General features: G+C 42.6%; 2 protein-coding genes across 5 annotated transcripts in view; one reads left to right on the top strand and one right to left on the bottom strand.

The window, feature by feature from the left end:
- RFXANK (regulatory factor X associated ankyrin containing protein) overlaps positions 1-26,942 on the bottom strand; it is a 75,427-nt gene that overhangs the window by 37,271 nt on the left and 11,214 nt on the right. The window contains exon 3 of one of the 3 annotated variants that reach the window (XM_073555124.1): positions 21,255-26,639. The exons of the other annotated variants lie outside the window; for them this stretch is intronic. Within the exon in view, the coding sequence (XP_073411225.1) occupies positions 26,071-26,639 (569 nt within the window). The 3' untranslated portion in view covers positions 21,255-26,070. Of the gene's footprint in view, positions 1-21,254; positions 26,640-26,942 lie in introns of those variants that run through there. 3 annotated transcript variants of the gene reach the window in all.
- On the top strand, positions 356-21,257 carry BORCS8 (BLOC-1 related complex subunit 8). Of its 2 annotated transcripts, none has more exons than XM_073555126.1 (4): positions 356-462; positions 8,260-8,372; positions 13,695-13,759; positions 19,406-21,257. In XM_073555126.1, exons 2-4 carry the CDS (start codon positions 8,283-8,285, stop codon positions 19,515-19,517), a joined length of 267 nt encoding a protein of 88 aa, XP_073411227.1. In that variant the 5' UTR covers positions 356-462; positions 8,260-8,282; the 3' UTR covers positions 19,518-21,257. The 2 variants fall into 2 exon arrangements, with proteins under 2 accessions (XP_073411227.1, XP_073411226.1); XM_073555125.1 differs by lacking the exon at positions 356-462 and adding an exon at positions 479-710.

Below are 26,942 nucleotides of genomic sequence, written 5' to 3'. Positions count from 1 at the left end.
GTGTCAGGGGCCCAGTGACCGAGGGCCACAGATCAGCTATGGGACATGTAGCAGTAATCACTGCAGCAGAACACTTTCTGGTCTCCCCCCCCCAATAAAGGTAACAGCCATCCTTCTCACAACGCTGGCATGGCTGATAACAGAGGACACTGCTATGTAGTCAACCACATAGCAATGCACTCTAGTGCCCCATTCCAGTCCAGTGCACATTACAATAGTCATGACGGGAATCCACAACACCACCCACCGGCGTAAAGGAATGGCCAGCATTCGTCTTGTCCGGTTTCTTAAAGGCGCAGCTCCCTCTTGCCGTGCAGCATGGCAAGAGTTAAACGAGCCAGCTACCTCGCAGACAAGCAGCGCGCACTTCCTGATGGGTTGATGTGAGGCGGATTCCGATTGGACAGCGCCGTGTTTCTCCTGATTGGGCAAGAGTAAGGTCTGTGCTGTGATTCGCCACAGGTCAGTCACGTGTTGTTTCCCATTTACTTAGTCGTCCTGTCCTGATGCTTTGAACTGCTGGGATTAGTAGTGAGCGCGCGTGGCCGTGATATATGTGCGCGCTGCTTTCCTGTGCCACGCTGGTTCACAGGCGGAACCTCTCGCCCCGTGCTGAGCCCGGACTGCTATTGGTGACGGACCGGAGCTGTAGCTGTCATTCCAGGAGCTGGGTATGGAGGAGCAGGAGATGCAGATAAAGGTGAAGAAAGGTAAGTGGCGGAGACCTGTGTGGGGTGCACGGCCTACTCCTACCATGCAGAATACATCATATGTGTTATTCAGCTTTTTGTCTACTTATTGAAGGGGGGAGGGGATAACAAATGGGGAGAATAGGTGTGATTTACATAAATATTTTGAAGTGATGACTTGCCATTTTAGCGGTTGACGCGTTCAAGATACAGTTATTTAATCAATATGGGCCCATGAGCAGACTCTCAATTTGAGGGTGTTCATATCCTAATTGGAGTGAGGGTTTAGGAATTACAGCTATCTAATATGTAGCTGTCTCTTTTTAAAGTGATCAACATTAATTGGACAATTATCCCAAGCTCTTTAATGAGCTGCATGGGCTTTTCCCTCGTTAATCCATCATCACTTAAGCAGGTAAAAAGTCTGGAGCTGATTCCAGATGTTGCATTTGGAAGCTGTTGCTGTGAACCCACAACATGCGGTCAAAAAATAAACTCAATGGCAGGGAAACAAACCATCTTTAGGCGGGGAAAAAAAATCTGTTAGAGGTAGCAGAAATGTTAGTAGTTGCCAAATCAACAATTTGATACATTGTGCAAAAAAAAAAAAAAAAACACCCTGGTGAGCTTGAGAACTCAAAAAGGCCTGGATGTCCACGGAAGACAACAGTGGTGAATGATCACGGAATCCTTTCCATGATGACACCAACCCCCCTTCACAAATTCCACCCAAATGAAGACCAGTCTCCAGGAAAATGTTTCAGTATTGAAGTCTACCATAAAGAGAGAACGTCATAAGCGCAAGTACAGAGGGTTCACCACACGGCGCAAACCATAAATTTGACTTGGCAAAAAAAACATCTAAAGAAGCCAGCCCAGTTCTGGAAAAGCATTCTTTGAACAGGTGAAACTAAAATCAGCCTGCACCTATATGATGGGCAGAAGAAAGTAGACGAAGGCTTGGAACGGCTCATAATCCAAAGTACCCCACATCCTCTGTAAGACATGGAGGAGGCAGCGTGATGACACAGACCTGCATGGCTTCCGTTGGCACTGGGTCACTGTTTATTGATGTGACTGAATTATGTAATGTACAGAGCTATACTTTCTGCTCAGCTTCAACCAAATGCAGCAAAGTTTTAGACAGTGCTTCACAGTATAGATGACCAATGACCCAAAATATACAGTGACCTCCTCAGATCTCAACCCCATCGAGCATGCAATTCACATGTTTAAAGGGGTTGTCTGGTCCAAATCAAAAAGTCTGAAGTCACTGTGTGTGACTGCAGACTTATGAATCCCCCAGTGCACTAACTGTGCGCTAAGGGGATTCGCTTGTTTCTGCGCTAGGGCTGGAGGGTATGCATGTGTGCTGTTCAGCTAATCGTCTGCAACGGCTTTCAGCCATTATAGTCATTTGCCTAATGTTATATGGTTTCCAGTGACCTTGTCAACAGGATTTTGCTAAGTAAACTGCACTATCAGGTTGGCACTGTTATACTGATAAAAATGATACCTGTGACGCAGTCCGTCTTGTTAGAAGTTTTCAATTTAATGAAATATTTGGCATCCGGGGTGGGACCGTAGGCAGGGTCCTATCATCCTGCTGTAGGCCAGAGAAACTAAGGAAAAACCTACCCACAGACTGCCCCAAAAGCACAAACTGTCTCAATGATGAGGACATGTTTGTTCTTCGAGGTGGAGCCCGACTAGTGGGCACTAATATGGCGCGAGGCCACTGGACGGCTTTGCTACTAGTCAGGATTCTGCCTCGCTCAATGCAAGTTTATGGAGTGTGGCTGCATCCACTAGTCATGCTCTGGCTGGGAGTATGTATAATGCATCCATATCCTCTGGTCCCGGCTCAGAAACCAGTGATTCATAAGTCTGCAGTCACACAATGACTGCAGACTTAGGCCTGTTTCACACTTCCATTTTTTGACGCCAATTTTTGAAAAAAACGGATCCGCCAAAAAAAGGTGGATCCGTTTTTTTTTTTTTTTTTTTGTTTTGTTTTTTTTCCCCATAGACTTACATTACCGGCGGATCTTGACTGACGGTCGTCCGTCCCACCCGTTCTTTGACGGATCCGTCAAAATTGTAGCGTCTCCCGAGCGGATGGGACGGACTCTGCAACATTTTTCCGAGCGACGGTTTAATTTATGTTGCTTGCAAAGAAAAAAAAATTCTCTCTCGTTTTCCTTTAAATTTCTGTCACTACCTGCTAAAGCGGTCCGTCCACAAACGGATCTGGTGGCATCCGTTTGTGTCACAACACTGACGGATCTGTTTTGTTTTTTTTTTTTTTGTTTTTTTTTCACAACCTGGCGGATTTGGACTCACGTCAAATAGCTGAAATGTGAAACTGGCATTATTGGTTTAGACGGGACAACCCCTTAAAGACAAAACTTAAAGGGAAGGTGCCGCAATTTTATATAATTTGCAAAAAAAGAGTAGGTAACAAAACATGTTGTTAAAGAAAATGTTGTACTAACTAGGATTTATGGTTTGTTTGTAATAATGTTTTAATGTAGCCACTGGGCGCTGCCATCTTGATTTGCAGATCTGTGGAGGACTCATACAGTCTGCAAATATGGCCGTCCCTGGACATAGGAGACTGCGTCGGCTCCCGACCCCACCATGCAGCCTCATTAGCAGTGAACTGGGCACGCCCCTGTGGGCTGTACCATTCACTGCTGTAGGTGTGGCTGGGCGCCATTTTACTGTAGCCCAGTGCTATCTGCTGAGCTCCACTTTCTGCACCGTGCTTCCTGCTCCAGCTCCACTGTCCTCCTTTTCTGTCTCCGCCTCCTCACTCACAGCCCCAGTGATCTCCGGTAATCTGACACCTTTGCTTTTATAGTGATATATACAGCCCACAGTCTAGTGTATTTTTTTTTGGGGGGGGGGGCAGTTACACCAGTGTGAGCATATCTGTAATACTGTCTCCTGTGATACTGCCTGCTGAGCCGTGTATCTAATCCTCTCCTGTGTGATACTGCCTGCTGAGCCGTGTATCTAATCCTCTCCTGTGTGATACTGCCTGCTGAGCCGTGTATCTAATCCTCTCCTGTGTGATACTGCCTGCTGAGCCGTGTATCTAATCCTCTCCTGTGTGATACTGCCTGCTGAGCCGTGTATCTAATCCTCTCCTGTGTGATACTGACTGCTGAGCCGTGTATCTAATCCTCTCCTGTGTGATACTGACTGCTGAGCCGTGTATCTAATCCTCTCCTGTGTGATACTGACTGCTGAGCCGTGTATCTAATCCTCTCCTGTGTGATACTGACTGCTGAGCCGTGTATCTAATCCTCTCCTGTGTGATACTGACTGCTGAGCCGTGTATCTAATCCTCTCCTGTGTGATACTGACTGCTGAGCCGTGTATCTAATCCTCTCCTGTGTGATACTGTCTGCTGAGCCGTGTATCTAATTCTCTGCCGTGTGATACTGCTCTCCTGAAATACTCTGTGCTGCTGTCACCCTGCTGGTTTTATGTGTGATCTACATGGTGGTATTGTGTATGATCTATATGGCGGCATTGTGTGTGAAGTATATGGCGGTATTATTTGTGATCTGCTAAAAGGGGACCCATTCTAGGGTGGTTCTGGCTGAGCACCTGCACACGGGGCAGGGGTAATAGGTGCACTCAGGGGAGGGCTGGTGAGGCAGCTGAAGAGAGGGGTCTCGTTTTTATCGTTACTGTATGGCTCCATTCCCCCCCAGCCTGCTTCCCAGTGTCACCCCGGACTGCGCCTGTCGCCTCGCTTTCACACATCGCCAGGATCTGAGGAGGGGAATGGGGTCTCTGCATGCAAAGTCTGGATCAGAACAGGCCATCAATCAGCAGAAATGTTTCCTGGATTTCTGTGCTGCTGTCTCCCTGCTCCTCCCCCATATATCTCCCTCTGTGCCCCCCATAGACCAGCACACTGCTCTCCTGAAATACTCTGCGCTGCTGTCACCCTGCTCCCAGAATCCTTGCTGCCTGCCATCCTCGGTGACCGAAGACCCCATTCCTCTCCTCAGATCCTGTCCTGGTGATGTGTGAAAGCGAGGCGACAGGGCCTGATATATGGTGGAAGGAGCAGGGTGACAGCAGCACAGAGTATTTCAGGAGAGCAGTGTGCTGGTCTATGGGGGGCGCCCTGTTCAGTGCCAGGGATTGTACATAGAGTGCTGTCTTTTATACACATGGATGGACCGTCTTCTTGTTTGCTCCACAGAAATCCAGGAAACATTTCTGCTGATTGATGACCTGATCTGATCCAGACTTTACATGAAAAGACAGTCAGTAACTTTGCAGGCCCCATCAAAATGGCTGATCACTGTGTTCCTAAATGTCATCCTCTCTTTTCCCTTAGCAAGCACCCAGTAGGGGAGGAGAGGAGTGACACCACACCCATGTCAGCAGATTCCACCCATACAGTGTCCATTTTAGGGCATGATCATATATCAAAATCAAACATCATGGACACTGTACGCCCATAATTACTGCAGGACAGTAATGTGAGCTAGTTGTGCACTAGGTTTTTGTGCCAAACTTCAGTAGCTGCTCCCCCTAGTGTTAACAAGTGGAAATGCCAAACTTTAAAAATTATTTTTCATATTTTACAAAATTAAAAACAAATGATATTTTTTAAGAAAATGTAAACATTAATTCTTTACATTTTTTTCAATTGCTGAAAACATTTTTTTGGGATGGCACCTTCCCTTTAAGGCAGAAAGACCCACAAACAAGCAACAAAAAGTCAGCTGCAGTAAAGGGTTGCCAAAGGAGGAAACCCAGTATTTGGTGACATCCATGGCTTCGAGACTTCAGAGAGACATTGCCTGCAGAGAATTCTCTACAAGGTATTAAAAAAAAAAAAAAAAAAAAAATTATGATAAAGTTAATTTGACCAATTACTTTTGACACCCTGAAATGAGAAGACTTTGTAGAAAAAAGGATCCAATTCCTAAATGTTTCACAGGATATTTTTGTTCAACCCCTTAAATTAAACCTGAACGCCTATACTGCAATTGCATGTCGGTTGTTTATTTTAAATAAATATAATGGCCTGCAGAGCCCAAATCATGAAGAGTTACTGTCCAAGTATTTCTGGGCCTAACTAGCTATATATAAATGCGTAGTGGTATTAGACTGGTTGGCTTTGGTTTGAAAAGTTGTTTGCAAGGATCTGCTGGACATCTCCACCGAGAGAATTCTTACTACTGGATTGTCTTGCGGAATAATACTCTACTCAAAGTTTTATTCTGGATCCTATTGTGCGTCAGAGAGACTTGTTTTGAAATGGATGTCATGTATATCATAGATACTATTAAATCTCAAACCAATATTGCACACACACGTTTGTAGACAAAAATGGGGTCCAATGGACAACAGGCCATCAAATCAGCACACTGGATATGCTAAGCTCCTTTCAGTTATTACTATAAGTTCTCATTCACACTTCCTTAATTAAATGCATACTTGAAAAAATAGTACTGCTATCATCAGTGGTTTGGATCCATATACTGTCCTTTTGTGCCTTAGTTTATCATTGTTTTTCACGTATTTATAAACAAATGACAAGGTTTCTCATATACTTTGCAATGTTAAGTACAGACACGACACACGAAACACTGAATGCTGTACATGTTTTTTATGGACCCATATACTTGTATAAGCCCTTTTCATCTTTGATACTGGAGAGGGGGAAAAAATTACCTCTATGAACTTTGCATGGACATAATCCCTGAAAAAATAGACATGTGAATATCACCATAGATTATACGTATGGTATGGAAAATGGATACAACTCGTATGTGCAACACTGACATCTGAATGTGGCCTTAGAAATGCTTGCCTTTTTCTGTGACTCCCATAAATCTTTACTAGTTTCTTCAGTTTCAGTCGTTCCTACACATTTAGCAGACAGTAGTAATACATTTTTGCATGTTTATATAAAGTCCTAGAACACACATTATACATTTATGGCATTCTATTAAATACCATATGTGCCAGCATTTGTTTTCTCTAATTGTTTCTAAATATGTATTGTTGTGTGTAAGTGTATTAGGCAGGGGGTCACACTAACCGACGCAAAATATGGTCAGTATTTTACATGCGTAATACGGATGAATGGCCCCTAAACAGTGCTCCGTATGTCATCCGTAATCAAGGTGTGATCGCGTATTTTGCGCATGTAAGCATCCGTATGTAATCCGTATGGCGATATTTGCTTGCAAAATGGACATATAATGGAGCCCTATGACAGGGTTTCTAACAGAAACCAAAGAATAGATATAGACACACACACATTATATATATATATATATATATATATATATATATATATATATATATATATATATATATATGTATGTGTGTGTCTATATCTATTCTTTCGTTTCTTTATTAAACCTGTCAGTGTGAGTTTACTGTATAGCGCACTGAATTGCCGGCTTTGCTAAAAGACACCGGGTGCGTATTTCTCGCAAGTCAGATGTGTGGTCCGTGTGTAATCCGTATTTTTTGTGCACCCATAGACTTGCATTGGCGTATTACGGCCGCAGTACGCTGACAATCGCAGCATGCTGCGATTGGCACGGAGCGTAGGATACAGATGAGAAATATACACCTGGTGTGAGGGACCCCATAGAGAATCATTTGTCCGTGTCTAATGCGTGCTTTTAGCGCCTCTCACTCAGCCGTATTCCTCGTTAGTGGCACCCCGCTGTCTCCCACAGGGGTTTCTGCGAGAACCAGGAGATGCTTTCTCAGTTTGTCGTGATCCAGACCGAGTTTTTCCTGTCTCTCCTTTTCCTTGTCTGGTCATGACTGGGGTTAACTTTTCTCTGTCTGGTTCTGGTTTCAGGTCTGGTATTTTTCTGTGCTGCATCCTGCAGGCAGTGTCAGTTATATTTCCTGCCTACGGTGTGTGTAGCTGACTCTGGAGAACCCCTGGCTTGTCCTGCTGCGTTTAGCTGACTTTGCTTGTGTCTGTGTTCTCCGTCCCTGCCCGTCCCATCCAAGTGTGTTTGTATTCCTCGGGACTCAACTCTGCTTTGGCTCTGATCTGATTCTGTGTCTTCTGTCTGATACCTCTTCTACTGACCGGCTCTGACTTATTTGCTCTCCTCTGACTCTGCGTTTGTCTTTCTCCTTTGTACTTCACTGCTCTCTGGTATCGACCCGACTTGTTGACTATTCTGCTGCCACCTGGTGGTAGCCTTGCTGTAGTTCTGCTCTGTGCAGGACTTCTGTTCATTCTCCACTCTGCTGCCATCTAGTGGAGTTTGCACTACTCTGCAGCTACCTGCAGTGCTGCAGCGTGACATTGTGGAGCTGCGTTCTGAGTCTCATAGACAGGGAAAGCAGCTAATGCTCTCCATGTTAGAAACCTGTGTGATCCAAGCAATGTTGAATGGTAATCATGTTCTGTAAACCGGGGTTGATTGCTATAGGCGAGTATTTAATTCACTTACACTAAATTACATTTATATTTGGAGAATATTAGGGGACACATTTTGTTGACAGATCTTGTTTAAGAATCTTCTTTTTTTTTTTTTTTTTTTTTTTATTCTAGTAACAGACAAGTTTACGGAGAGCATGTATGTCCTCGCCAATGAACCTTCTGTGGCTTTATATAGGCTGCAAGAACACGTCCGCAGGTCTCTTCCGGAGTTGGCTCAGCACAAGGTGGGTAAGCTTATTCAGTAGAATGAAACCGTGTCTGTCAATGTGCCTCTGGCTGTGCATTAGCAGAATTCCAGTTAAAGGGAACCTGACAGCTGATGCGTGCTGCCCAATCCATCGGCAGCATGTATGAGGCACTGGTTGTACGATCTCAGCCAGGTATGTTTCAGTCTGAAACGCTGCAGCACTTCAGAGAAAGACATACTATAAAAGCAATGGGGGCCCTAGCTGTGCTGGAGACTAGCCGGACTGGCTTCTCCACAAGTGCTGTATGTTTGACTAGTCTCCAGCATGAGTTGGTCACCTGAGATATTTACACTGCTCGAAAATAATAAAGGGAACACTACAACACCACATCATAGATATCACTGAATGAAATATTACAGTTGCAAATCTTTATTCATTACACAGTGGAATGCGTTGAGAACACTAAACATAAAATGATCATTGAAAAATTAAGGAGGTCTGGATTTGGAATGATACTCAAAAATCAAAGTGGAAAATCAAATTACAGGGTGATCCAACTTCAGTGGAAATGTCTCAAGACAAGGAAATGCTCAGTAGTGTGTGTGGACTCCATGGCCTGTATGACCTCCCTACAAAGCCTGAGCATGGTCCTGATGAGGCAGCGGATGTTCTCCTGAGAGATCTACTCCCAAACCTGGATTAATCCATCAGTCAACTCCTGGACAGTCTGTAGTGCAACGTGGTGTTGGTGAATGGAACAAGAGATTATGTCCCAGATGTGCTCGATTGGATTCATGTCTGGGGAATGAGCAGGCCAGTCCTTAACATCAATGCTTTCATCATGCAGGGAAGGCTGACACACTTAATCCACATGAGGTCTATCATCATGCATCAGAAGGAATCCATGGTGCACTACACCTGCATATGGGTCTGAGGATATCATCCCCGTACCTACTGGCAGTAAGGGTACCTCTGGCTAGCACATAGAGGACTGTGCCGCCCTGCAAAGAAAGGCCTTCTGTACCATTACTTGCCATGCTGGAGGATGTTGCTGGCAGCAAAGTGTTCTCCATAGCGTCTCGAGACTCTGTCACATCTGCTCAGTGTGAACCCGCTCTCATCTGTGAAGAGCACAGGGTGCCAGTGTCGAATCTGCCAATCTTGGTATTCTGGGGCAAATGCCAATCACCCTGCACGGTGTTGGGGGTTGTGCTCACAGCCCATCTGTGGACGTCGGGCACTCAGACCATCCTCATGGAGTCAGTTACTAACAGTGTGTGCAGACACATGCACATTAGTGGCCTGCTGGAGGTCATTTTGCAGGGCTCTGGCAGTGCTCATCCTGTTCCTCGCACAAAGGCGGAGGTAGCAGTCCTGCTGCTGGGTTGTTGCCCTCCTCCGGCCCCCTCCACGTCTCCTGGTGTACTGGCCTGTCTCCTGGTAGTACCTCTGGACACAACGCTGACAGACACCGCAAACCTTCTTGCCACAGCTCGCATTGATGTGCCATCCTGGATGAGCTGCACTACCTGAGCCACTTGTGTGGGTTGTAGAGTCCATCTCATGCTACCACGAGTGTGAAAGCACAACCAACATTCAAAAGTGACCAAAACATCAGCCAGAAAGCATTGGTACTGAGATGTGGTCTGTGGTCCCCACCAGGAAAACCACTCCTTTATTGAGTGTCTTGATTGCCAATAATTTCCATCTGTTGTCTATTCCATTTACACAACAGTATGTGAAATTGATTGTCAATCGGTGTTGCTTCCTAAGTGGACAGTTTGATTTGAAATAAGTTTGATTTTACTTGGCGTTATAGTCTAAGTGTTCCCTTTATTTTTTTTTTTGAGCAGTGTATAAACATGCTGGCTGAGATCATAGAGCTAGTGTCTGATACTGCCTGATCAACGGACAGTATGTATGTACTGTATGTATCAGCTGTCAGGTTCACTTTAAAGATTCTTAAAATTATATTTGCGCAACTACCTGTTGGATAATTTTTCACAGATCAGAATATGGCAGGTTCTGAAAAAGTGCCATAACATTTGTATGCAATCAGACACATAATCACCCTCTTTAAGAGACTGTAAAACACTGGTGTATGAAATGTTATTAAATTTATCAATTCTCTGCTGAATGCCTAGAATAGGAATGTATGCAAACTAATTGGATATACTAGCTTGCCGCTTTCTAAAGGATATGCAGGATAAAAATCTATAAGTCAATCCTAAAAAAAAAAAAAAAAAATGTTCAGTGCGCGCACACAACGAATAATGCTAAAGGTACTGTCACACTTAGCGATGTACCAGCGATCCCGACCAGCGATATGACGCGGTCAGGATCGCTGGTACATCGCTAAGTGGTCGCTAGTGAGCTGCCACATAGGCAGATCTCACTAGCGACATCGCTGGGGACGGGGATCGCTACTTACCTGTCACACCAGGCGATCCTGCGTCCTCCTGCCCGGCTCCACGCGTCGCTCGTCCTCACAGCAGGAAGCGCCACAGGAAGCTGACGACGAGAAACAGTCCTGAACTTCTCGCGCGATCAGCGATAAGCAGCGGGGGAGCCGGTCGCTGGTAAGTATCAGACACAGAGATATCGCTAGCAATATCGCTATAACGTCACTAGTTATAGCGATATTGCTAGCGATATCTCTTAGTGTGACATGCCCTTAAGTCTGGTGCTTTATTTCTCAATCACAGAAATGTATCAATGTTGGGGCCTTTATCAAGTTTTATCTACATTGTGATAACAAAAAATAACTCGGGTTTATATGAACCAATACAAATTAAAATATAATAGATATCAAAATCATGTTCAATATATCGTTGTGTTTCAACGATTATTTTTAGGATTTATGTTCAATTTGTTTTTATTAATCAATAGTGAAAGCACAAACATAATATTCAACCAAATATATTATGATCAAATAAGTCACACAGGACTTAAAAAAGCTTGTAAAGATAACCGTATTCATGCGGAAATATAAACAGAAAAAAGACCGAAATATGCCTTTTATTAAAAGATAACCTTTATTTAATCAATCTGTAATTACCAACTGGTGCAAAACCGAACAAATCAGTACCATCACCAAAATATTGAATAGAAAAGACCATAAAACAGGAAAGCATGTATATCACAAAGTAAACTCGACGCGTTTCCCCTCTTGTGTGAGGCTCATCAGGAGTAAATGTAGCTTAGCTTTATCATTTGGTGATATGTATTCAGGGATGAAGTCCTTAACGCACAGGGAGAGTCCCCTCATGATATCGTGCCTCACTTTACTCCTGATGAACCTCACACAAGGAGAAACGCGTCGAGGTTACTTTGTGATATACATGGTTTGCTGTTCTATGGACTTTGCATTAAGAGGAGCTCTGAATCTGTTATATGTACATTGGCTCCACCTGTGGGGGTTTTAACAGGAAAGCTGTGTTGTGAACAACATGGCTGATTTTCCTAGATACACTATAAGCCATGCAAATGCTGTCATCTGCTAAATAATTTTTATCTTCGCAGTACTATTCGTTACATTTTTTTTTTTTTTTAGTATCCGATCTTATCTTTATCATATGTCTGATTTGATGGTTTATGCGCTCTACTTGATGTCCTAGCACTTTATATGTTATGCTATCCTCTTACGATTTAACTAATCAGAATGACCTGGGACAGCCATTGAGGAGGGGGGCCCAATCTCATTATTGAATAAGGGTGCCAACCTCCGCTGGTAGGCAGGGCAGAACAGGGATAGTTATATTGTTAACCCCCTGTCCAAAGTATACACTATATGTACTGCCAGTCCTCTCCCTTTCTTTACATTCCTCCCCTCTCTATCACGGAAGTAACATCACTACTTATTGTATCCACATTGTTGGATACATTCCACTCTTGCTATCAGAGGGTCAGTCGACGGTGAGCGGGGGCGCCATCTGCGCAGGAATAGGGTGCTAACCTCCACTGGCAGGTAGGGTGCAGATAGTTTTAAAATAGGATCAGACACCTCCCTGGGTCTTTTCTATTCAATATTTTGGTGATGGTAATGATTTGTTCTGTTTTGCACCAGTTGGTAATTTTAGATGGATTAAATATAGTTATCTTGTAAGGCTAGTTTCACACTAGCGCTTTGGAGCGCAGCGACGGCCTGCGCACGGCCGCCGCTAAGCCCCGCCCCCTGCCGCGCATCCGCCGGTAGCTCAACCTACCGGCGCATGACACTGCATGCATCCTGCGTCCCCTATCTTTATCACTGGGGGCGCAGGCCATGCGCAGTATGCACTTGGCGGCGCAAGCGCCTTTTTGACGGTGCGCCGAGCGCAACCAAACTGCAGCACGTCAAAAGGACACATGCTCCGCCAAACGCATACTGCCCATGGCATGACACTGCCCTCCCCCAGTGATAAAGATAGGGGACGCATGCAGCGTCATGCGCCGGTAGGCGGAGGCGCGGCAGGGGGCAGGGCTTAGCGACGGCCGTGCGCAGGCCGTCGCTGCGCTCCAAAGCGCTAGTGTGAAACTAGCCTTAATATATAGGCATATTGGGTTTTTTGTTTTTTGTTTTTTTTTTTTTTTTCCTGAGAAATTGCCGAAGAATATGTACTCCAAATATTATCTTTTTGTGCTGTGACTACGGAAATATGAACAGGTCGCTCAACATTGTGACCAAAATTTTCATATCAGCAAATGACGAATTATTCTGAAAATTCCAACACAGATGCTAAAAAGATAAAGATTGTGTGAAAAAAAAAAAAATTTGGGGGTGAGGGATGAGAGGGGGGGTAGGGTTAACAGGGAGAAGGGGTGTGGGGGAGGGAGGAAGGGAACGATGAGGGAAATGAGGTGACAATATTGAGGTAAGCACACAGCACCAACTCAAACACTTCACAAGAGACCGACCCATCTATTGAAATAATTTATAAAAATCTACTGAGTCCTGAAACAGGATCCAGTCACTCCACAATCTCCTAAATCTATCACCGTGTCCACAGCTTTCGGCTGTGTGTTCTTCCATCCTACAAATATTAAGCATCTTGGCAAAGCATTCCAACATTAGGGGAGTATGGGTTGTTTTCCTATGTCTTGGAATCACTAGAATTGATTTATAATATGAATGTATCGTACTAATAACTATGCCTGAAATCTGCTGTAAAATGTGTACCTGGATATTTTGCAGCACAATTTGATGCAGATTTCACTCATGACATCTGTGTGTGAATTTTCTTCCTTTCTCTGCATAGTATTCAATTAAACCCTATTCGCATAAATTCTGCCTTACTTTGGTTGCAGATTTTAAGTGTGGCAACATGCACACAGCTAATTATTGCTGCTGTCTAAAACTAAATATTCTTGATTTTGTAGGCAGATATGCAGAATTGGGAAGAACAAAGTCAAGGATCTATCTATACTGTAGAATATGCCTGCAGGTATGTTTTTTCAGTGCTTTTTTTTTGTTTTTGTTTTTTATTTGTTTTTATATTACTGGAGTTGTCTCAAGTTCTTAAATGGGTAAAATTGCAAAGTATTTGTAAAATCAACCAGTGTTGCTTTATATCTCTTAGTAAAAAATCTCACATGAATGGAGGAATGTGTTATCATAGAGTGCAGCCTGTTGCCAAGATTTCTGGCCAATCTACAGTTAGTGGTTGGTTACTTAGGCATGTAGAATGTGCCCCTTGCTCTATGCTTTACAGCCTGTTCATGCCACTCTGAACCTGGTTTTTGTTGATTCTTCCTCCCTAAAATAGGAATAGAAAGCAATCAAAAAATGTCATGTGCTCGAAAATGGTACCAATAAAAATGTAAAGTCGTCCTGTAAAAAAAAAAAAAAAAAAAAAACAAGCCGCACATGACTGTCAGCAGAAATATAGAAGAATTATAGCTCTCAAAATATGGCAATTCAAAAACGTATTTTTAGTATGGTAGGGCAGCCAAACATAATTTTATATATTATCGTTGTGATTTCACCGACCCGAAGAATAGTCATCTAGTTACTTATACCAAACAAAGAACGGCTTAAAAAATAAAAAATAAAACCAATTCTTCACCTGGTGTTGACTTGTTCGTTCTGCCTCGCAAAGATTGCAGTAAGTCTCAGTTCACATTTATACTGCACTCTGCGCTGAGCGCTTACATCGGGGCGGGGTTTCCATGTAAAGCTGCAGTCCGTGATTCATACGAGACCTCCTACGGAAGATTCCCTGTAATGAGGCAAATGGAGACACTGTGGACGCTGTCTGGCCTGTGATCCAGGGTTGTGTGTTTTTTTGTTTTTTTTTTTGTTTTTTTTTGTTTTTTTTTATATTTAAAGTGTGTATAAAACCGTGTTCTGCCAGTTTTGTGCACATCTGAAAATGACACTGCTGATCAGAGGCTCAGGCGGCGTACATAGTAACTGCGCTTCCTCATTATTGTGGGTGGATCTTTCGGGGTTTCATTTGAATAACGTTATTTGGAGATTTTGATGGAAACTCCAATGTAAGTGCTCCGCGTAGAACACAAGATAAATTTGATCCGAAACGTTCCAAACAAAACATTCAACTCGCTCCACAGAAAAAAGCTTCTCCACTCGGGTCTGTCAATGGTTATATAGAGGGCTTCCACATTTCTGGTAACACTTGGCTAAGAAAAAAAAAAAGCTATAGTTCCTCACCCCCAAAAAGAATTCCAGCAAATTTTACACTCCCAAATCCAATTTCCCCCCCCCCCCCCCCCTCCCTTCTGAGCCCCACCGTGTGCCTAAACTACATTTAGCGTCCATGTTTGGCATTTCTGTACTGGTGAGAGCCCACTGATTTGCGGGGTCCATGTCTCCAGAAGCATGAGATTGGCACTACATTGTACGGGCACTACCAGGGCTTTGGAGTCTGTAAACCAATCCTTCGACTCCTCAATTTCCGTGACTGACTAAACGACTCCCAAAGCACTGTCACTATTGAGCATGTACATAAAGTACAGGACATTCATCTCAACTATAAGCCTAGCTCTATAGATCAGGAATAGAACAGACATTTATTGGATGTTTCATAACTGTCACAACTGTCGGATGTCCTAGGACCAGGGGCTCCTTCCCTGTCCATAACGCTAAGGGCACCCTAGCTCGCCCTGTTCCCCGGATTCTAATGGTGAAGATGCCAGAGCCACATGCCTTGCATTAGCTCCTGAATCCGCCTTCAGTCTGCACTGCACCCCCACCCAGGGAAGAAGAGAGTAGTAGTATACCATAATATACCAACCAGTCTAACAAGGTAATTAGGGTTGATTGAATAGCTTCGGATAAGCGCTTATCCAAATAGCTATAGCGCTTACTGAATAGCTGCCTCAGTAACCTGGATACCTGGAGCGCTTCGATAATCAGCTGTTCGTCGCCGCATCTGCATGTGTCGCGGCTGTGTGACAGGCACAACACGTGCATGGAGAACCTGTTTGTTGGGCTCTCCATGCATTTGTTGTGACTGTCACACAGCCGCGACACATGCAGCTGCAGCACCAAACAGCTGATTATCGGAACGCTTCAGGTATCCAGGTTACCAATGCAACTATTTGTTAAGCTCTTATCTGAATAGTTATAGCACTTATCTGAAGCTATTCGATCAACCCTAAAGGTAATACAAATGGGGATAAAGGAAAATACCAGTCATATAAATATACTCACACAAACATGGGAATGCATCGGGGAGTAGAGCATGGAGTAGGCGAAGAAAGGGAGTTGGCACACACTCAACCTAACAGTCACAGATAAATCCACCAAACATCTTCAATAATAACCAACCAACAACCTCCAGCCATGCAACAAAGCTCTCTGACAATGCATGCTAGCCAGGGGCCAGATCATATAGGAGATGAGAGTGGCTAATAGTGAACATCTGATCCTTACTGCAGGAAAGCTTCTAGGAGCTCTTCACTGAGCATATTAACCCCTGCACTGGCAAAAGAAATCTGCACCGTTTAATATAAATGTGAACTTCTAATCAGTGCAGGAGTAGGAGAAATCAGACGCTTCAGTCTTCTGGCTCCTCTGTCGTGGTAAACCTGTGACAATAATCTTCCCAAATTCTTACAAAATTTACAGTACATACTACATTGAACTACTGTACCCAACCTATTATATTTTAGGAGTCCGGAGTCTTTCCTACTTCACCAAAATGGACACAGACTCCATGAATACGACTCCACAGCTGCGCACTTTAATGGCAGATTTAAATCTTCACTCGGCAACATTCACTGCCGCTTGTTCCTGGTAAACTCCCATGGAGACAAAATTGTCGCTACACTTGTAGATAAATTCCCAAAGGGGTTCAGTTTCCAAAATTGAGTCACTTCAGGGTGCATTCTGCTCTTCTGTCACTTGGGGGCTCTGTGTATGGAGACCGTAAACTATTAAGGGTATGTGCACACGTTGCGGATTCGGCCCTGCGGATCTGCAGCAGATTTCCAAGGAATGTACAGTACCATGTTATCCTATGGAAAACAAAAACCGCTGTGCACATGCTGCGGAAAAATGTAGTTTGTAAAATGAGGTCACTTATGGGAAGGGGGGATTCTGCTGTTCTGGCACCTCAGAGTCTTTGCTAGTGTGACATGGCACCCGTAAACCAGAACAGTAGAATCTGCGACTTATGTAGCTCCTTTCCTTCTGAGCTTTGCATTGTGCCTCCAAAGTAGTTTTTGACCATACATTAGGTAAGTTGTATTCAGGAGGAATTGCATAACTAATTGTACTGTTCATTTTCTCCTATTTATCCATTTTGAAAATTGAAAACTAGGGGCCAAAATATTTTAGGGGGAAAAAATAATTTTCCATTGATTCATCCCAATGTTACAGAATTCTGTTACTCGCTTGAGGGTTAAAAAATGCTCACTACATCTTTGGATGAATTCCTCAAGAGGCGTGATTTCCAAAATTCGGTCACTTGTAGGGGTTTTCTGTTCTTTTGGCATGTCAGGGACTCTTCAAATGTGACATGGCTTACGCAATCTATTCCACCCAAAATTGTGCTCCAGAATTCAATTGGCTCTCCTTCCCTTCCAAGCGTTGTTGTGTGACCAAAAAGTAGTTTTTCACCACATGTAAGGCATCTGTGTACTCTGGAGAAATTGCACAACAAAATGTATTGTCCATTTTCATGACTCAACGTTATAAAATTCTGTGAAGCATCTGTGCATTCAAGGTGCTCTCAACACCTCTAGATAAGTTCCTTGAGGGGTGTAGTTTCCAAAATGTAGTCACTTGTGGGCAGAGCTATGGAGTCAGTAAGTCAAAACTCCGACTCCTCCAGTGCCTTTTCCCCTTGATCCGTAAGGGTGTGTGCACACGTTGCAGATTCTGCTGCGGATTTTTCCCCGCAGATTTGTCTAAATCTGCGGGTCAATTAACCTGCGGATTAGCCTGCGGTTTTCCCGTGCGGTTTGACACCTGTCATGGAGCAAGTGCCAAACCGCTGCGGAATCCGCACAAAGAATTGACATGCTGTGGATTTAAAACCGCAGCAAATGTGCGTGGAAAAATACGCAACGTGGGCACTGCGTTTTTCATTTTGCATAGACTTAAATGGTACTGTACTTTAGATAAGTTCCTTGAGGGGTGTAGTTTCCAAAATGTAGTCACTTGTGGGCAGAGCTGTGGAGTCAGTAAGTCACGCCTCCGACTCCTCCATTGCCTTAACTTAGACTCGCTCATATTTAAGTGATAGATTTACTGTTGTAAAATGGTAACATCAGGCTTTTCCTCAACTTTGGTACAATAATCTTATGTATTTAGAACATGAAATAAAAATGTTCCTGTTCACTGTAGCCGTTCTGAGATGAGTGCAGGTATTCCTTCCCAGTGCCTTTTCCCCTTGATCTGTAAGCGAGTATGCACACGTTGCGGATTGTGGTGCAGATTCTTCCGGGCAGATTTGTCTAAATCCGCAGGTCAATTGACCTGCGAATTTTGTGCGGATTAGCCTGCGGTTTGACACCTGTCATGGAGCAGGTGCCAAACCGCTGCGGAATCCGCACAAAGAATTGACATGCTGCGGATTTAAAACCAGCAGAAACTGCTGCGGATCCACGGGGCCAAATCCGCTGCGCATCAGCAGCAGAATCCGCAACTTGTGCACGCACCCTAAAGGGGGAGCTTCACTACTGAGCATGTAGATAAAGTGCAGCACAGATTAACCCCTTAGGGACCAAGCCACTTTGTAGGTTAATGATCAGGCCTTAATTTTGAAATCTGACACTATCACTTTATGTGGTTATAACTCTGGAACGCTTCAATGGATCCCACTGATTCTGAGATTATTTTTTTCGTGACATATTGTACTTTATGATAGTAGTAACAGTTCTTCAAAATTTCTTATTTGTGAAAAAAATGTAAATTTGGCAACAACTTTGAAAATGTTACAATTTGCAAACTTTTAACTTATGCCCCTAAATTTAGAGCGTTATGTCGCACAAAATAGTTAATAACATTTCCCACATGTCTACTTTACATCAGCACAATTTTTGGAACATAATTAAAATTTTTTATTTATTTTTTTTTTTTTTAAGTTAAAAAGGTTAACATTTGACCACCAATTTTTTGGGACCACCTTACATTTGAAGTCAGCTTGAGGAGTCAATATAACAGAAAATAATTGTCCCTAGGAGGTGGAGAGCAGTGTTTACAAGCTCTTTGCTATAGAGCTTGCAAGTGTTGCTCAGAAGCTGGCCTGATTGCAGGATATGTGGTTTCCCTTAGAGCCCATAAATGGGTTTTGTTAACAGTGTGCAACGTCCTATTCAGCAGACTGTTTGCACATCATTCCCCATTTGACAAGCGCCCTTTTAAACTAAGTGGAACCACTTTAAGTCCACTACCCAAATTAGCATTGAAGTGTGGGTCTTCAGGAGTAGGTGGTCTTCTCAAGGAAGAATTTTAGATGGTGGAACTGAAATTCTCCAACAGGAGCTGTAATCTGGTTAATAGAGTATTCTTTTCATAGAGGTGTGTGGGTTTGTTTTTTTGTATGGTTCACTGTATGTTTTGAGTTGGCAGAACACCAAATATGTGAATGTGTAAAAATGTTTTATATTCTCTCCTCCCTCAGTGCAGTTAGAAGTATGACGTTCAGCAGTGTGCACTTCAAAAGCATTGACGGCCTCCTGAAGCAAGCCATCAATCTCAAGCATCAAATGAGTGCGGTCCAGAGCCGTAGGTAGCCTATCGGCTCTGCCAAATGTCGTGGCTGCCTGCTCCGCACCAGAAGGCTCGCAAAGGATTCCATGCTCTGATTATGCTCCTGTATGGATGTGCCATAGACTTGTAACAATATAAAGAGCCATACTAACTTATGATGGTGCAATTATTTCAAAACATGGTGATTAATTGTACACCAATTTGTATATGGATTATTTTTCTTGTTACTTACTGCATATGTGGAGAAGGTCAAATAATATGAAAAGTGGTTATGAGTAACATTTGGGCATCTGCAATAGGTTCTAGAGTAAAGAATATATTGTAGGAGATGATGCTTGAAACCTCTGCCAGGACGTTTAGGTGAGGGTCCAAGCCAGGAGTGAGTTCGGCGCATGCTCATGTGCTTACCGTGTGTCTTTGTCGTGCTCAAATAATGTTTGAGTCACCGCACCTGCATGTCTCGTGGCTGATAGATAGCTACAACTCATGCAGGGACTGCATGACAAACAGCCGCGAGACATGCTGGGGTGGCAACTAACACATTTTTCGAGCACGCAGAAGACACTCCGTTAGCACACGAGCAAGCTCTGATAATAACTTGTCTGAGCAGGTTTGATCATCACTATTAATTATGGGAACTTGGCCTGCTGGTTTCTAACATTGGTGGTGATTTATTTGATGGCCTGACATGTAATGTTACAGTTCTATACTGATCAATGCAGTTAGAAAAGGGCTTGATTTTGAAAAATCCACTTTTAAAGACTTAATATATATTTTTTTTTAATTTGTCTTGTGTGATCCCCTTAGTAAATGATACAGGGCTAGTTCCTTGTTGTATAACCTTTACACAATAAGATATTCATATTAGCAATTGCCAATATGAATACTGTAGGCAGCCTAATAGAGACTAACAGTGCACATTTACACCTACTGGTATAGTATACATCATTTCTTGTAAATTCATTGTCTAGATCTCGACAGTGTGCGCATCACACGCTGTCAGGATTCTATGGTATTGTCGGCGAGAGTGTGCAGTCTCCTGACCACAAGTATGCAATTTGCATGCTACCAGACACATTCCAACTAGACGTGCCTGGCTTTCAGGTTGAAATGTAGTCAGAAGTAGGCAAAGGTTATGTTATGCTCTTACTGGTAATGGTGGAGAATCCTGACAGCTTGTGGTATGCACGCTGTAAGGATTCAGATTCATCAGACAGCCCCTTTAATGTTGCATATCTGCTATCCTAAAGCAATTCATATGGGTATACTGTAATTTAATAATGCTCAATGGTTATTTTTTACATGAATGATTATTTGTAGCCAATAAGCGTTTTACTTCACCTATTTACATTAAATGGGCACTATACTTTCAAATAACATATGATAATTGCATCCAGAATCTTATGGTTTCTTTATTTTTGAGCCTCCTATGAAGCACCCCTCTACAGTGCTGACATCTTCTACCCAAAATGCTGAAAACGACTGTAAGAAGCAGAGGCAGGACAGCAAGTTGTGTTTTTTTTTTTTTTTTTTTGTTTTTGTTTTTTTTTGGTGCAAACAACAAATTTTAATGTTTTATCAAATAAGTTATTTGAAAGTACAGTGTCATTAATTACCGTATCTGCTTATTTAAATGGACTGTTGGTAATAAGTTTTTGGTGTTTTTTGTTTTTTTAAATCTCCTTGTCAGCTGTAAAGCAATTTGTTTAGCCATAGCAAATGTCAGCTCACTCAAATAAAATCCATTTTATTTTTTAAAAAAATGTTTCATATGCGTTCAAGTTATTTTTAATTTTACAAAAATAGAGAGTAATATAAGGCAAAAGAAAATCCAATATCCTAGAAAATAATCCTTACATGAATCAAAATGTTTATGTACTTTTGACTTATTTATTTACTTATTTTGTTAATTTCTTCCGGCAGCGTACTATTGAGTTTCCTGAATGTATGTTCCATCACATTTGCTTTCTGTGAAACACAAAATATTCATGTATACATACAAGTACTAACTACAACTCATCCAAACTCACTATTTATACACTACACTAATAGCAAAAAATTACAATAGTGGAGAACCCCTTTAACATAGAAATATAAATAGTGACTAAGTTAGCAGCAGATCGCTGCCATATTTAATGAGCCATGGGCATGAGTCCAATCTTCTTAGGTTTCAGGTTTTACTGAGGATGGAGATGTTAAAGGAGTTATCTTCTACTGGGGAAACCCTTTCTTTAAGGTGTTGTCCACTACAAGAACAACTCCTCAATCTGAATACTTGCCCCTGTGGGGGGAAAAAAGATGCTTATACTCGCTCACCTCTCTTGTCAGCACTCTGTGTTCCTGGTGCTCACGCGAGGTTTGTTTGAGTGGCAAGCTGCAGCTCTTGCTTCATCTTCATTACATATGTCTGTAGGAGGGAACAGCAACACCAATTCTGGGTGCAGGGCTCACATTTGATAACAACTGAACGTGAGTGGAAACTAGAGTGCCGACGCCCCTAGAAGGGTGCCTGCACGGGAGGAAAGTATAACTTTATTTATTTTTCCAGGCCAAACATTCCGATTTTGAGAAGGGCTTGTCCTAGTAGGGGACAGCCCCTTTTAGTTGCTTAAGAGTACCACATAATTTAAAGAAACATGTATACATTCCTCCTAATTGACCGCTGCACTCAATATTCTGAACTGAAAAGTTCACAGCGCACTCAGTCGGTAAAGTAGTAGTGATGACACTTTATTTATAAAGGCCTTCATATCTACTCGCCTGTGACAATTTTGATAAAGACTCCACAAATTGAAACGTCAATAGAGTATTGTCACACTCAAGAAATAGATTTTCACAAGTTAATGCACTTGCTGTACCCTTATAAATAAAGCTCCATCACTACTACTCCACCAACTGAGTGTGAAGTGACCTTTTCTCTGAACCTGACTGGGATTCCACTCCCAGCTCTCAAGTGCCTCCAAGAATAAGTGAAATGCTAGTCTAAGGGGGTCAGATTCCTTGTAGGAATGCTTGGACCTGACACCCATAATGTGGTGGTGCACCATCTTGCTGGAAAAACTCGGGGAACGTGCCATCTTCAGTGCATAAAGAGGGCAACACATCATCATGTAGCAATTTCAGATATCCAGTGGCATTGAGGTTTCCATTGATGAAGAATGGCCCCACTATCTTTGTACCTCATATACCAAACCATCAATTATGGGTGTCAGGTCCGAGCATTCCTACATTAAGTTTCCTGGAAAGTGGATTGGTCGTCGTGGGCCACTTGAATGGCCACCAAGGTCTCCCGATCTGGCCCCTTAGACTTTTATCAATGGGTCATCTGAAGCCAATTGTCTATGCTATGAAGATACGAGATGTGCAGCATCTGAAACAACTGATACTGGAAGCCTGTGCTATCATTTCTCCTGAGGTGTTGCTATTAGTGTGTCAAGAGTGGGAGAAGAGGGTTGCATTGACAATCCATCACAATGGGCAGCACTTTGAACACATTTTATAAGTGGTCATAAACTTGTAAACTCATGAAAGAATAAAGTTATGTTAAAACCAAGCACACCATTGTTTTTCTTGTGAAATTCTCAATAAGTTTGTTTCACAAGACCCTCTTCCCATTGAAAAAAATAAAATTGGATCCAAAATGGCCGACTTCAAAATGGCCAACATGGTCACCACCCATCTTGAAAAGTTTCCCCCCTCCCACATACTAATGTGCCGCAGACAGGAAGTTATCACCAACCATTCCCATTCTATTTAGGTGTATCCATATAAATGGCCCACCCTGTAGTTTGAGACCGCTTTCTGGCATGCATTAGTGAATCCGTTGCTCTATAGTTAATCACACAGAGTAGCAAAATTGTTGCCACATTCTACTTTCACTTATTTTGGCAAATTTATGATGCTGGAAAACTGTTGGAGACTGATATATTCCCCCCACACGTGTGTCAGAAGTCACAAATGGATGTTGGACTTGGCGTTGCCCGCCAATCTTATGTTATGGATGACTCCTGGTATTCTGCCAGTTATTCCAGTAAAATGACGTGGATGCTTAACCAAGTGCAGAAATTCATATAGCCAGCATTTAATTGTATATATGTACGTACTTATCTCTGCAATGTGTGCTGAAGATTCATGCCCATGGCCACATTGTATTGGCTATTGCCTTCTGCTATCTTTTCAGTGACTTTTTTTAAGTATAACTACAGAAATCTCTATGACTTTTTTAAATGACAGTGACCTTTAATCCCCGGACCTTTTTTCGGTTTTGCGTTTTCACCTCCCTCCTTTCCAGAGCCATAACTTATTTTCATTTTTTTTTTCCATCAATATGGCCATGTCAGGGCTTTTTTGCAGGACGAGTTGTACTTTTGAACGACACCATTGGTTTTAGCATGTCATGTACTAGAAAATGGGGGAAAAAAATTCCAAGTGCTATGAAATTGCAAAAAAAAAAAAAAAATAATCCCACACTTGTTTTTTGTTTGGCTTTTTTACTAGATTCACTAAATGCTAAAACTGACCTGCCATTATGATTCTTCAGGTCATTACGAGTTCATAGACACCAAACATGTCTTGGTTCTCCTTTTTTTTTTTTTTTTTTTTATCTAAGTGGTGAAAAAATATTCCAAACTTTGTCGTATTCCGATACCCGAAGCATCTACATTTTTCGTGATCTTGGGTTGGGTGAGGGTTTATTTTTTGCGTACCGAGCTGACATTTTCAATTATACCGTTTTGGTGCAGATACGATCTTTTAATCATCCGTTATTGCATTTTAATGCCATGTCGCGGCAATCAAAAAACCGTAATTCTGGCATTTTGACTTTATTCTCACTACGCCGTTTAACGCTCAGGTTAATCTTTTTTTTTTTTTTTTTTTTGTTTGTTTTTTTTTGTTTTTTTCATCAGGCGATTCTGAACGCAGTGATACCACACGTTTGATTTTAATTTTTTTTTGTAGTATTTTGAAAGGGGGGGGTGACTTGAACTTTTTTTTTTTTATATATATTTTAAACACTTTTTTTTTACTTTTGGCATGCTTCAATAGTCTCCATAGGAGGCTAGAAGCTGGCACAGCTCAATCGGGCCAGCTACATAGAGGTGATGAGCAGATCGCATCTATGTAGCTGAATTACTGACATGCTGTGAGCGCCACCACTGGGTGACGCTCATAGCAATCCGGCACTGACAACCAAAGAAGTCTCCAGGAGACCTCAGATTGTCATACCGACGACCCACGATCACATGAAGCGGATGACTGGTGAGCGCATTTCCGCGGTCCTTGCCGGAAGCGATTGTTGAATGCCGCTGTCAGCGTTTAACAGCGGCATTTAACTGGTTAATAGCTGTGGGTGGATTTCGATTCCACCTGTGGCTATTGCAGGCACATGTCAGCTGTTCAAAACAGCTGACGTGTCCTGGGAAAGATGTGGGCTTACCGCCGGAGCCCACATCAAAGGGGGAGTGAGGCAGACATTGGTGTAATAATACGTCAGACGTCGGTAAGGGGTTAAAGATGACAAGTCTGTTTTAGTAAATTATTGTATTCCCCATGAAATAACTGATTTTTTTTTTTTTCTATGAAATCTGTGTTGTGCTGTTGCTCTGAATTCACTTAGAAATCTCAAAGTCTTATTCCAGCTTCGTATTTTTCTGAATTGGGAGTGGGTCATTGTTTGATGGGGAGTAAAAGTTTATGAAAAGTGGTGACGGGTCCACTGTAATAGGATGTGCTGTACTTATTGCTGTCAACACCCATGTTGGCTGATGTGTTGTATTCAGAAATACATATGTTCAAGATCCAATTCATTTGTACATCTCAAAGCTCCCATACACATTAAACTACTGTTAGCTGCCGATATTGGCAATAATGTGTATGGGGCGCTGGCTATTTGTCTTGGAAAATGTTGATCAGGCATGTCACATTTCGAACTGCTGATTAGTGATGGGTGAACAATCTCTGATAGCGTCTTATCCCAGCATGCTCGGATGTTATTAGAGTACCTTGGGCGTGTTCAAATAATATGTTCGCGTCCCTTTGGCTGCATGATTTTCGGTTGTTAAACAGCCTGAACACAGGCAGGGATTGCATGTTTGTTAGGGAATCCCCCATGTGTTCAGGCTGAGGAGTCTGGCGGCGCCTCTGTCATTACTCTCAAGTGACCGATGTCGGGAGGGGGGAGAAGGATCTGACAAGTTGTATTTCCAGTGGCCGAACCTTTTTGTCCTCCATGAGATAAGCCGCTGCAAGAGGAGGAGTCTGGCAGCGGCTCTCTCATAGAGAACACAGAAGGGCTTGTCCCGCTGTGTCTGTGGAGTTTCAGTATAGAGTAGACATTATTGATTTGGATTATTTATGTTTCTTGGTAAATTTTATGATGGTCTTCATAGTTCCAGTAGGGAATGGAATTTTAGATAAGCCCCTCACTGTAAGAACTTCTTCAGTGACGTCTTTGGTTGAACATCTACATAGTCTTAGACTATATTTTGTGAATTTTATTCCTCCTGCAATAGCGTTTGATCAAATCCGCTTCGAGTTTAGTATGTATTGCACTCTACTGACGGTGGTATAGAGAGCTCATACTAGTGTGGAGTCCTTCCCAATCACTCCTGGTTTCCTTAATATCATTGTTCTCATCTCTTGCGTTCCGCCATTCCAGGATCTAGTGTTTGGCTGTGTGAGTCCAGACTCTACAGAAAGCGTACGTTGCATTCTGGGAATGTGGTAGCGCTCATCCCTGTTGCTGTTGCACATACTCTCACTCTGCTTCACTACACACTGTGCATTGTTAAATAGTGGAGAAAGAGTTTGTGGTTTGTGTTGCTGCTGTTGCTGCTGCTGCTGTTGCTGTAGAAAAGGAGGATAGGAGAATTCACGGTGGATCTCCGGATGTGGCCGCACAGGAGTCATTTCTTTATCATGGAGGTCTGATGAGGGTGTAGAATCATTAAGGTCTGCTTCATGGGCTGAATCATTTTCATACAGTGTACTTGCCACCTGGTCATGGTTTTGGCAGGTAACCTGTGAGGCTTTGTGTAGTGTATGAGCCACAGTGACTATCATAAAAATGGAGCCCATACTGAGAATACAGGAACTAGCTATTCCTGTTTCTATTTCAAACAGGATTAACATGTAAAGTGAGAGCGCTGTGGAGAGAATAAAAATGTCACAATGTTACTTACATTAATGTGGAGGATATACATAGTTACTTTAGGTTTAAAAAATGCTTCCTGTGATAAACAGCTAAGAATAGAGCCCACACTAGAAACACACTGCAGTCTGTTTAGCCCACCAGTCTTTAAGGCATATAATGAATTAAATCGACCTGTCGGCAGGATTTTTCTAAGTAAACTACAGGTATTGTCAGGTTGGCAGTATTAAACTGATTAAAATGATACCTGGGGTGTAGAAATTCATCTTGTGGTTCTTGTGTAATCAGTGTTAGATGT

The sequence above is a fragment of the Dendrobates tinctorius genome, unplaced genomic scaffold (genome assembly GCF_039654945.1).
Source record: "Dendrobates tinctorius isolate UK_male_01 unplaced genomic scaffold, ASM3965494v1 ptg000219l, whole genome shotgun sequence".
Lineage (NCBI taxonomy): Eukaryota > Metazoa > Chordata > Amphibia > Anura > Dendrobatidae > Dendrobates > Dendrobates tinctorius.
Note: the sequence above shows the minus strand (reverse complement) of the source record. Positions and strands in the feature narration are given on the sequence as shown.

Coding starts and splice junctions, on each gene's coding strand:
- BORCS8 (XM_073555125.1), top strand. CDS start 674: ATGGAGGAGCAGGAGATGCAGATAAAGGTGAAGAAAG. Junction 8,373..13,694: donor CGGAGTTGGCTCAGCACAAG/GTGGGTAAGCTT, acceptor TTGATTTTGTAG/GCAGATATGCAGAATTGGGA. Junction 13,760..19,405: donor ACTGTAGAATATGCCTGCAG/GTATGTTTTTTC, acceptor CTCCTCCCTCAG/TGCAGTTAGAAGTATGACGT.